Raw genomic sequence first — 12,860 nt, forward strand, 5'->3', positions numbered from 1 at the left:
GAGCGAGTGATTTCAGAGCACGAAATAAAAAGGGTTTTAAAGAAAAAAAAAACCTTTGTGTCTGGAAGATATATCGCGTAATTCGTTAAGTACTAAAAGTACAAATACGAAGAGCTTCCTTCAATATTGATACTTTTGGAAGGAAAAACACATCCCAGATGTTGAAGTTGGCTTCAAAGTATAGTATTTGGCTTCGAAACCAGATTTTGGTGTCAAAAGTCAAATAACAATGGCTTCGAAACTACCAAGTCAGCTTCGAAGCACATTCCATACCTAAAGATGTAAGAATATTCAAAGTATTTGCTTGCTTCAAAAGGATTGAAGACCTGTTTTAGGTTTCTCAATAAAAGTAATGTCTTTCGAAGTAAAACTTGAGACCCTTAGGGATGGGAATTGGTATTCGAAATATCAAAACCAATAGTTGGTTTGTATACATACAGACAAAGATTGTCTTTTGAATTAAAAACAGCATGGACTATTCTTCGAAGCAAAAATGGTCAATTTAAAATTGGTTGATCATACTAACCATGACCATATGTTGTTTATGATTAAAACAAGCTTTAAAGGGTAAGATTGTTCAATTCGAAGCACTAATTCTAAATAAAAATCAGCAAAAATTGTTAACTATATTCCATAAATTGGAAAGGTTCATTGTTGGTTCTTTTTAGTGTTTCATTTAAAACGATTGAGTCCAAATTCGAAGGATAAGATTGCTCAGTTCGAAGCCCTGAATTTGCTTTAAAGACAAATGGGGACAAGATCAAACCATACCAAACAAAGAAAAAGTTTTAGTGGTATTAAAGCAAAAGCAATTACATCGAATGGCCCTATTTGGGTACAAACTCAAGCTCATAAAAATAGGGAATGGAATAAATAATAAGATCATGAAATTTAGTCTAACTATGATCAATGAATTTCTGTTCTTTCTTTATTCTATCCTCTATTTCTTCTAACATTGGCTGCATGAGTTGATGTGCTCTCACTTCGTAAAAGAGCTCTTCAGTCTTTATTTCGAATGCTGTTTCTCTCAATCCTTGTTCTAATTCGTCTATATCCAAGTCATCCCAGTACACAGAATCTTTATTCTTGAAATCATCGAATTCTTCAGTGAAGTTCTCTGCTTCGTACTGGGCATGAACTCGAAGGGACGAGAGTTGGTCTAAAGATTGTGTAGTGACCATAGAGGTCCGATGCCAGTGGAGAAACAATGGAAATTGGTCCAAAAACATGTGAAGCTCTGCTTGGGCAAGGGATTGAGGATATGACCCCAAGTCAGAATATCACAAGCCCATCGATGGTTCTTGAGAGGGACTTCGTCCTCAAGAACATTGAAGGGCAAGTGAGAGAAAGCCGTGAGTAGAAGTTGAGCTTGCTTCCGCTCAGCTAGATTAGGGGAATGTGGAGGCTTATAAGGTGGAAAGACCTTATCCGTGGAGAGGGCAAGCCTCAGTCTCTCTGTCCAGCAAGGATTTGGCGGAAGAGAAGGTGTGGATCAAGGTTTTAAAAAGCGGCCGCTACCGTTACGTAACGGTTTTGGTGGTTACCGAAACCCGTTACAGCCGCTTTTGCAGTGTGATTGAGATTCATAGGTGTGTCGGCCGTAGTGGCTGCATTAGCGGTCGTAACGGTGCCGTAACGGCTTGTTACGCACCGTTACGTAACGGTTCCAAACTGTTTCTTTCGAAAAAACACAAAAAAAAAAAAAACTGAAAATGGGGGAAGAGGGATAGAGAGAAGAGGGAAGATAAAGAGAGAAAATGGAGGAGAAAGAGATAGAGAGAGAGAAGAGGGAAGATGAAGAACATGTTATTGATTTGTTGAAACTGTAAGACCTATGCTATTCTATTCAGCTGCTATCACTAAACCATTTTGTTTTTGTGTGTCTATCTATATATTGTTTGAAAATAATAATAATAATAATAATAATAATAATAATAATAATAATAATAATAATAATAATAATAATAATAATAAGTGTGGTCATTATCTATTTAGGCTGGTTAAAATATGTATATATATATATATTTAGGTTCTTATTTATTCTCTTACTTTTGTCATTGTTTATCATATATATAATAGTTAGTGATTGATTTTTTGTATAATATAAAGTTATTAATTATTAAAATAAAATGTAAAAAACTCAGTTTATAATGATTTAAAAATATGAAATATATTTGATCATACTTAAAAATTTACAAAAATTGATCAATATTTATTTTTAACTCAATAAATATGATCATGGAAAAAAGAATATGCGTATCGGTAAGTTTTTTTCAAATTGTGCGAAAAATAAAAAAATTCACAGTTCCGGTTACCGCAATCGTTACACTACGGCCTTTACACCCCGCAACCGCAACCGTGTCACCGTCACCGTTACGGCGACTGCAATCGCTTTTCAGAACCTTGGTGTGGATGCTTCTATTTCAGAAGATAGAGCAAGGGCAAAAGGAACAAGGGCATTAATATAATCGAACCAATTAGAAGAACAAATCTTCGCCTTCTGGGCTAAGAATGATGGATTGTACCCATGTGCCTCTTCTAGGCGTCAGGCGGCATGCACTATCCTTGTAGGCATGAAGGATGTATACCATGCCACAAGCAGATTCTCCTCCAAACTGCATCGATGGTCAATGGGCACGTAGGGATAGACCACCGAGCTTCGCGCATAAGAAGGGAACTCTAAAGGGTCAGTAAACTCGACAAAGTGATGGTTGAGCAAATGATGAATAACAGTTGCATTTCTGGGAGAATGCAAAACCCAAGCACGATCTAAGACGTGGGAAAAGGACCTTGATCCACTAATATCACCAAGTATTGGGTATATTAGTGCAGGGGGTAATGTTGGCTATATATTTTGTACAAGCCAATTACAATTTGACGAGTGGCAAAATAAGGATAATATAGGAAGACTATTCAAGTCTTCGATCCTGATCGTACACGTGGCAGTTAGTATTGGTTATTACGAGATCTGAATAGCAGTGGATCAACAAAGAGATGTAAGGTGATGTGACTTCAACAGTTACTCACATTTCAAATTTAAATTTAGAAGGGAAGCCTAACTGCAAGTAATTGCGTAATGGAGCTAATCTTGAGGCAACACGATCAGCGAGCATGGAGGAGCAGTTCGACGGTTAGAAATGCAGTTTGATGGTCATCCTTGAACAGTATAAATAGCAGAGAAGGCCCCACAAAAAGCTCTCAGACTCAGATCCAAAAAACCAGTCTTATTACACTTATTTTCCTTTCCAGTTTTACATTTCCTGTACTTTAAATTCCTGCACTGCACTTCATTCATAGGAGTAGTTTCAAGTAGATTGTTGCTGTAAACCTCTACGAGGCTAAGTTTAGATCATTGTAAGTTTTTCATTTTAATGAAATACTTCAGTTGTTATTCATTTAATTGTTATTTTGTTTAATTTCTTAAATCAAGCTACCAGTGAAAGTCCTCTTCATTGAGGCTGAAAGAACTAAAACACAATCATTTGATAATTGGTTGGCAATTAATTTTCTGTAAGGACTGGTTGATCCTTGCTGGCACGCTCGCAATTACAAAAATAACCTTCGAAAGCCAAAAAGTCAACATACACTAGTTAGTATACTAATTGGTGCATGTAGCACCACCGATTTGTAAAACAACATAGAATTTGATAGACAACCCCTCCATGTCCATGTCTATTCCATTCAACAGAGCACTATTAGCGCATCAGCATCAGTTTCTTCAAAATAGCAAAAAGTTAAAATATAACTAATAAATTATTAAATTCTTTCTCCATCAATCTTAACAAATTTTTTCTAAATTAACTTTTTGTTAAATTTGCTACAGTAACTCTTTTGATGAAGCGAGCAACTGCTCATCACTACAACACGCAGTTTGGATATAACCTGACTTCCGGCCGAAAGTCCTGTCGGACGTCCGGCCGGTCAACCGGTCAACGGCAAATTTTTTATTTTTTTATTTTTTTTTTCTTTAGTTTTACTTTTTGTAGAACATAAGAATTGTTTAGTTGATAGCTCATCAATTTAATTATATAAAAAAAAAAGAATAACAAATATTTTAATAGGATTGAGTTAAAATAAAGAGTTTGATGCAGTGAGTGACTAGTTAAAATAACAAAATAAATTTTTCAACTTTAATTTGATTAAAAATGTAAAGAGTTTGATGAGGATGCTCTTCCACTCGTAAATTATTCATTCTGGATCTTTGTGTGGCTGATAGATAATCCTCTCCTCTGAGCCGAAACACACAAGGCAACAAAAAGTGTGGTTGGTAGCTTTTGTGTTAAGGCGTAGTGATGATAGAGAGAGGATTACAAATTCAAAAATTTTTACTCACAATTTATTTAGAAATAATAATTAATGTTTGTAATTCATTTTATTTATGGACTTTACATTTTAACAAATTAATTTTTACCACACAAATTAATTCTGGGCAAATTCTGAAACTGCAAATCTGGGTTCCTACCCTTTTCCGATCATAAATTGGTGGGACTCAAGTGAATTTGGGTCAGAATATCCAGCATGACATGTGACAGATTCATAACCTCACATACATTCGCTAATTTCTTAAAATAAATAAATAAATAAAAAATTACTCATCTCATCTCCTAAAAGATATGTTTAATCTTGCAAATTTGCTTTCAATAATGTAAATTGTAACATGTTTGGCTCCAAAAAAAAAATCAAGAAAATATATTTTATAATATCGAAATAAATAAAGCGTTAGTCATCGGATGATTACATATGTGATTAGGGGTGTGCGCGGTGCGGGTCGGTGCGGTTTGAGAGAAAAATAGAAACTGTATGGCAGATGGCGGATTAATAAAAGTGTCACTAAAATTTGTCATTTTTCTTATCAAAAATCGGCGGTTCGGTTGGCAAATAATGGCGAATTTGCCTTGGTGGTTCGGACGGATTGACGGTTTATAAAAAATATAATTCAAATTACAAAACTTAAATCAAAGAGTAAAAAAAAGAAGAGAGATACCGTGATGTTAAGCATCTTGCGAAACTCTCTTCTGATGCAGCAAGTGTAGTAACAACATGATAATATCAACGACTATGCCATCAGTTCATTACAAGCATCTGTGGAAGCTACAATGATCAAATACAATACATAAAATTAATATCATTCAGGGTTTACAATATATTGAAAATGTTTACTGTTGAAAAGTATTTAGATTGAAAAGTGAGCTGATGTAAGTTTGCAACATGGCCAAAAAAAAAAAAAGATTGAAAAGTGAATTGGAATTCAACTTTATTTTGGATTACTGACATCTTGAATTCCCCTCGAGCAGTAATGTAATACTATATTCTAAGGTATAGAACAACAAGCAAACTTAAGTAAAAAAGAATTTTTAGAATCTTATAAAACATGATTTAATAGCGGTGCGGGTCGGTGCGGTTGGAAGAAAAATTGAAACCGGTGGATTAATAAAAGTGTCACTAGAATTTGTTATTTTTCTTACCAAAAATCAGCGGTTCGATTGGCAAATAATAACGAATTTGCCTTAGCGGTGCGGTTCGGTACAGTTTCGGCGGTATTATGCACACCCCTATATGTGATTAACATGATTCTGAAAAAAAAGCCGGTACATAGTGTACCAGTAGATACATATCGGAAAATCAAAGTCCCGTTATGAATATCCACCGATATTGCATTGTGATTGAAAATCCCTGGTAAACCAACCGGTTCCATTACCCGTAACTGTTTTTCAAGATGTTACATAAGTCGTGATACATCCATACTCACCGCAACGGGAAAAAAAGTGCTGAAAAATGGTTAAGAAATTTCATGGCTGTGAAACTTGATTCCCGATATGTACAGGTCAATACTACCGATACCGATATCTCACGATTGATACCGTTATTTTATCCGATACCGCAATTTAAAAGCATGGTGGTTAGCCTATTCAATGTCACATGGTTATATCCATAGATAGTGTTGAAAAGCTTGTAACACCACAACAACCATTTTGACTAACTGTAAATTTAAGCATAAAATAATGACCCCTTTGGTTCTCAAACAAATGGTTCTCAATAAACCCATTGGTTTAAAACTTCTCTTCTCCTAAACCATTCTCTACTTCCTTTTCATTTCCTCCAAACAGACCTCTCAATTTCTACTCAAGCTCTCATTTCTTTATCTTCTTCTGTTTGGTTGTGTTTCTTTCTTTATCAGAATTTTGTTTCTGTTGTGTCATTTTCTCTAAAAATCTCTCCATGGATTTGTTTAAATTAACATCAAGCTCTACCAAAAACATCTCACAATCCTTCGTTAACAAAAATCACCTCCGCAGCGTGAACTATTCTGAAGGAATCTATCTACGCAAAATCACAGAATCAGATATAAGCCCGAATCCCATCATCATCACGCCACACGAAAACCTTTACTTGGGAAGAAAGAAAGCAGAAGAAGAAGGCGAAATCGATGTTTTTGGAGCGGAAAAGTACTTCAACCATGTGGATGATGAAAATCTTAAAGTTGGCGCAATCAAGTACAAGTATGCTAAGGACGAACAATCGGTTGAAATAGGCCTTGTGAAGCCCAAAATTCAACCAGGAACTCCAAGTATTTATTCGGAATCAAGTTCGAATATCCAAAATGTATTATTGCAAAATGTTGTGAGAAATTCGCCCCGGAGAAACGCTAAGAAGATACATGGCAAGAAGGGTCTTCTTGCCTGTCTCGGGTGCAATTGTTCTTGCAACGACAGGGACTCTGTTGAAACTGATGAACAATTTAGTGAAAGTAAGTCAAAGACAAGAGATGGAACGGTTTCAAAAAAACATATCGAGAATGGCCACCACACGGTTGATTTAGCCCAAATCAATGCATCCCGGTTGCATTGCATGAAGATTGATGAGGTGGGAAATGGTTTCACTTTCCCAATCTTGAATTCGAAGGCCGAAAATCTAGCAATTAAAGCGCGTTTACAAGAACACGACGACGATGATGACAAACAGAGAGAGTTTTTTGAGGTGTTTGGATCCCCGGTATTGGAGAAGAAAATCCAGGCAGGGTCTGATGGAATAATAATACACACCGATGCTGAAAGCGATGCAAGTTCTGATTTATTCGAGATTGAGAGCTTAAAAAACAATCCTAATTACCCATATTTACTAAGACAGGCCTCGGATGGGATGTCCAGTTGTGTCACGCCGACGAATTGTTATGCGCCAAGTGAGGCAAGCATAGAGTGGAGCGTTGGCACGGCCAGCGCTGTTGATTTTTCAGCAATGTCTGACACCGCGGACCTAATAACGTCCTCGGAAGTCGTGACAAAAGCCCAAAAAATGGGTCTGAATGAGAAAACTGGGGTTAGTAAAGAAGCAGACAGGCAGCGTTCTGGCATACTGTTGAGTTGTAAGAGCCATAAAGCTGTCAGAGTCGCAGGAGATGCTTACCGGACAAATGGAAAGGCGAACCCTGACCCGCGAACGCACGGTCGCGAGTTGGGCTCGTTTGGACCGGTGACACAGTTACAACCGGAAAATTAGCTGACAAGCATTGATTTTGATGCACACTCGCTCTCCTGCTCACACTCTGCGCGTGCTTCCGCGCTTTTTGCGCATTGGGTAATATAGAATTCGATTACTAAGTATGATCGATAGATATATTATCGGTAGGGTTGATGGGTTTTTAGAAAATAAATCTGTTTTGCTACTTACTATCACCAATGTCTTCATTGTTGATTATGAGTGAAGTTTTAACCTAAGAAATTGATGGTTTGGATGTGCCTATTTTTTTGGTTTTGAAAGTTTTATGTATAAAGAAAGAGAAAGAATTGTGTATTGAAATGTTGTATTGAATGTAATATGAATAAAGAGGTACACTCTCCGTTATATAGGAGAGAAAATTACAAACATCATCATGCCAAAAGTGGATCCACTAACCGAAAGTAAAGGCACTAATCTAAAGCCTAAAGCACTAACATAAAATATATTAACAGCCCCCCTCAAACTCAAGGAGGATAGGTACTAACCAACTTGAGTTTGGAGAGAGTAACAAAACAGAAAAATAAACTGATAAATAAAATAAAACAGGATAGGAGACACGGTATGGTCGTGTCAGACCGATGTAGCAGACAGTTTATGGGGTCATGTCGGACCGTTGTAGGAGACAGTTTATGAGGTCATGTCGGACCGGTGTAGCAAACAGTTTACGGGGTCATGTCGGACCGGTGTAGCAGACACTGTGTGGTCGTGTCAGGCCGTTGTAGAAGACAGTTTACGAGGTCATGCTGGACCGATGTATAAGTTGACCGGAATCAATGTCGGGACAGTTTATGGGGTCATGTCGGACCGATGTAGCAGCTGACCGGAATCAATGTCGGGACAGTTTATGGGGTCATGTCGGACCGTTTGTAGAAGCTTGTGGTGGTGCACCAAGGGGGCGACTTAGGGAGTGCGCCATGGGGTGGCTTGGGTGGTTCGCAGGGTGTGTAACCGTGCTCACCATGATATATGTATAACCCCCCCTCAAACTCAAATAGGGGTGAAGATAGAAACCTATTTGAGGTTGAAACAAAGGGAGTGAAGATGTGGAGTAAAACAGCTCAACACAGAGTGAAGATGTTAAAAAAAAAAAAAATGGTAGAGGATGAAAAACGAGTTGGTTGTGAATGGATTTATTTATTATTATTATTTTTTTTTTTGGTGGAAAAATAATAATAATAAGAAAATAATGGAAAAATGGATGGTGCTCACCAACTGAGATGTTAAAATAAGAAAATTGCGAGAGAGAAAAGGGATGATGTTTTTTTTTTTTTTTTTTTTAAATGGAAAAAGAAAGATAAAATAAAATAAAATAAAGTGATAATGGGACCCACGGTTTGTTTAAACCAACCCATGAGGGTGCCAGCCATTAGATGAATAAAATATGAAAGAGACAGTGATTTGGGTGTAGGGTGGCCCATTGATTTGGGTAAAACCAGCACATGGTTTGTGGGTTTGTTTGTTCAAAAATATTGTTTAGAAAAAAAAAAAAAAAAAAAAAAAGGAGGTAGTGGAGGATATGGTAACGAATAAAATAAAGGAGGAAGTCGGTTGACTGGGTGGCCCCTCCAAGAGAGAGAAACCCATGTGCGTTGTAGATTGAGAGACCCAGCTAGAGAGTTGCAGAGAGAGTGAGCTATGTGGGTGTTTCCGAGAGATGCCGAGAGAGAGAATTTTTTGGTGGCCGACGGTGGTTCACAACAGTCGACGACGGTGCAGTAACGGTGGTGGCTCGGTGCATAGAGAGAGAGAGAGAGCTTCGGAGATGAGGCTACCGGTGGTGTTGGTCGCCGGTGACAACGACGGCACCTGGAGTGGCAGCCATGGGCAAGCTGGGTTTTGCCCCTGTGGAGAGAGAGAAGGTGATAGATAGAGAGGTCATGCATGTGTCTCACCAAAACACGCTGTCTCACAGATCATCATATGCAGATCTGAGATGCTTTGGCGAGATTAGCGTCGGCAGAAGACGGATGAGATCGGCGGTGTTCCTGACAAGAGCCATCGGAAACCGGCGGTGGTGAGCTTGCTGCAGCAATGGTATTTTAGCCATCTCATCAAAACAAAAGTAAGAGCATGCCAAAGATGGGTTTGGTCTTCTATGTGTGTCGGTTTTGTTTTGTTTTTTTTTTTTTTAGCTTCAAAAAGATGCCTACACCAAAGCAAGAAGAGGCTGGATTGTTGCTGAAGAAGAGACCAAAGAAGAAACTGCTACCGAGGTGAAACTGCCGACACTAGAGATGGCCGGGTGCGAGGAGGAATCGTTTGAACTCGGGGTCGAGGTCGCGCTCAAGAGCTGCGTTTTGTTTTTTTTTTTTTTTTTTTTTTTTTTTTTTTTTTTTTTGGTGCGAAGATGGTGATGTTGTGGTTGTTTACTATGGCTTCGAGGGTTGGTAAGAGGAGGGCTTGCTCAACGAGCTTGGCGAGCTCGGTGTAATGGGAGTCGAGGAGGGCGACGAGGACTGAGTTGGAGTTGATGGGGACTGAGTTGGGAGTTACTTTACTTCTCTCTCTACAACTTTCAGAAGGAGAGAGAGCTATTATTGGAGGAGCTTCACATGTATTTGAGCCATACTTCTTCTCAGAAAGAGAGAGCTGGGTGAGCTTGGTGAGACAAGGACTGCGACTCGAAGGAGTTGGGCGTGAAGGTGGTGGACTCGAAGAAATTTCAAGGTATGTGTTGAAAAACTCCAGCGGGCAGCGAAGGCAAGGTTGCCGGCCGGCTGCCCGCCGGAAAGAAAGGAGTATAGGCCTAAATCTTATAGCTCTGATACCATGAAAGTTTTATGTATAAAGAAAGAGAAAGAATTGTGTATTGAAATGTTGTATTGAATGTAATATGAATAAAGAGGTACACTCTCCGTTATATAGGAGAGAAAATTACAAACATCATCATGCCAAAAGTGGATCCACTAACCGAAAGTAAAGGCACTAATCTAAAGCCTAAAGCACTAACATAAAATATATTAACAGGTTTAATACACAACGGGATTGTTTTCAGTTTCGCCGAACAACGTACACGGCAAAGTTGCTTTTTGAATTCTGTATTCTCCTGTGGATGTCTCATGGTTTAGAAAGCACCACTTTTCTTGGATTGTCAAAAGTTGAGCTGTTGATTCTGATGTGTTTATTTTTTGAGTCATTATGTGTAAATCATCTATATAATAAAAAAAATTAATTTGATAATTATAATTATATAATTTAATCATATTTTTTCTTAAAAATAAAAAAAACATGTACGATTTTGAAAATAGACCATCTATGCATATATATATTGAAACAAATAAGATAAAATTATGTGACTATAAAATTTGAATCAATTCTATTATTTTTTTTTTATATGAACGATCCACCAAATAATCCAAAACATAAATAAATTATCAAAATATGACATGGAGAGCCCACAATGATACAATCTAGTCCAAATGGTGAACTCCCCCCTCTCGTCCCTCAAACTTAAACTTCTATCCCACTCTCGTCACTCAAAATTAATTTTAAAATAATTCTTAATAATTAATAAAATTAAATTGTATCAAATTTAAATTGCAGTGATACTACCAGAGAAATGAGACAGAGAGAAGATATTGAAACTTTTTTTGATATTTTTCCAGGACCACAAGCAAGAGATTGAAGAGATTCAAACATTAATGCAATCTTTTGGAATGTCTGCAAAATGAAATGTGTACACTTAACCACCATAAGATAAAATCAAAAAAGGATTGAAACATTCCTTCCATTCTTCTTTCTATAGAATTAAAATTTTGGTACAAACATTGATTTTTCTACCAAAAATATTTAACATCTTCTCACATGGTTTAGAGTTGCACATGAAAGATTTTTTTGTTAAAAAATCAAGTTGTCCATTTTTGTTGGAGGGAAATTACCAAAAAAAAAAAAAAAAAAAAAAAAAAAAAAAAAAAAAAAAAAGACCTTATAACAAAATAAAATCTGAATTTTTAATTAGATACTCGGGTGAAAATTTTAATTATGTGTTTTCTATGCTCAAAAGTCCCCTCGTTATTTGAGCATGTCCACAATGACAAGCCTTTCTAAAATGACAAAAATACACTCTCTCTCCTACGACGACGCTGTCTCTTTCTCTCTAACTCTCACCCACCGCCGTCGCCACCTCCACTGCCAACCACCACCACAGCTACTCTGTCGACTCTAGACTCTTTTCACGGTGTCCGTCACAGCTCCGCCATGGCCAGATCTATACTGTTTGAGAAATGATTCGAACAGACCAGATCTGGTAACATGCCTCGTTCTTTCTCTCTCTCTCTGCTACATCCATGGCGCCGCACTTAGGGTTCTTCGTCGCCGATATCAGGTTCGGAAGATGGAATGCCACATCAGATCCACACAGATCTCAAAGCTGTGTGGTCTCCTTCGATCTCGGATATCAGATTTGTTATATATGTATATATATATATGTGTGTGTGTGTGTGTGTGTGTGTAGCTTAGATTCATTTTTATATCAGATCTGTTACAGTTAAAAGTTATATATTTATATATTGCTTTGAGCTGTAGCTCAGATTAAATTTTTTTTTTTTTTTTAGTTGTTGATTGTTGTAGTTGATCTGGTGTTGGTGTTGGTGTTGGTGATGATGATCATGATTATGATGATGATCAAACAGACAAATTTTTGTTGATGATGATCAAACAAATGAATTCTGTTTTTGTTTTTGTTTGTGTGTTGAACAGATGAAGGATGAGAGAGAGCGAGATAAAGAGAGAAGAAAGATAGTTTTTGTTTTTGTGTTGAACAGATAAAGGATGAGAGAGATACCAAATCATAAAATATGTTTAAAATTTGAACAGATAAAAAAATAAAATAGATAAAAAAAATAAAACAAATAAAAAATTGAATAGATAGTTTCAAACAGATAAGTAAAAAATTAAACTGATAATAAAATTTGAACTGAGAAAAATTGAATAGATATATAGATTTAAACGGATATATAGAAAAAATTGAGTAGATAATAAAATTTGGATAGATATTTGAACAACTAAAGGAAGAAAATTGAATAGATAGATATAAAATTTGAACAGATAGGAAAAAATTTGAACAGATAGAAAGAAATTTGAATAGATAGGAAACAAAAGTCAACAGATAAATTAAGGGATAAAATTAAAAACAAAATGCCTTTCAAAACAATTGCAAGGATCTCTCACCAAACTATTCACTAATAAAAAAAATAAAAAAATACACTATACCTAATGCTTTATACACCCTTTAAATTTGATTTATCATCAATTTTCTCTTTTTAATTTTATCAATTTAATTTTGATATATATATATATATATATATGTATTCTCAATTTAAAACCTAAAGAGCACTTGAATTTTAAATAATTGAAGAGTAAGG

The 12,860-nt window shown here is 36.5% G+C and overlaps 1 protein-coding gene across 1 annotated transcript; it reads left to right on the forward strand.

Annotated features, from left to right (window-relative positions):
• The first annotated feature begins 5,993 nt into the window (after nucleotides 1-5,993).
• On the forward strand, nucleotides 5,994-10,614 carry LOC114263560 (protein PHYTOCHROME KINASE SUBSTRATE 1). Its single transcript, XM_082871313.1, has 2 exons — nucleotides 5,994-7,748; nucleotides 10,465-10,614. Exon 1 carries the CDS (start codon nucleotides 6,220-6,222, stop codon nucleotides 7,495-7,497), a length of 1,278 nt encoding a protein of 425 aa, XP_082727439.1. The 5' UTR covers nucleotides 5,994-6,219; the 3' UTR covers nucleotides 7,498-7,748; nucleotides 10,465-10,614.
• Nucleotides 10,615-12,860: the final 2,246 nt, after the last annotated feature.

The sequence above is a fragment of the Camellia sinensis genome, chromosome 5, assembly GCF_055761805.1.
Source record: "Camellia sinensis isolate YWXY chromosome 5, ASM5576180v1, whole genome shotgun sequence".
Taxonomy (NCBI): domain Eukaryota; kingdom Viridiplantae; phylum Streptophyta; class Magnoliopsida; order Ericales; family Theaceae; genus Camellia; species Camellia sinensis.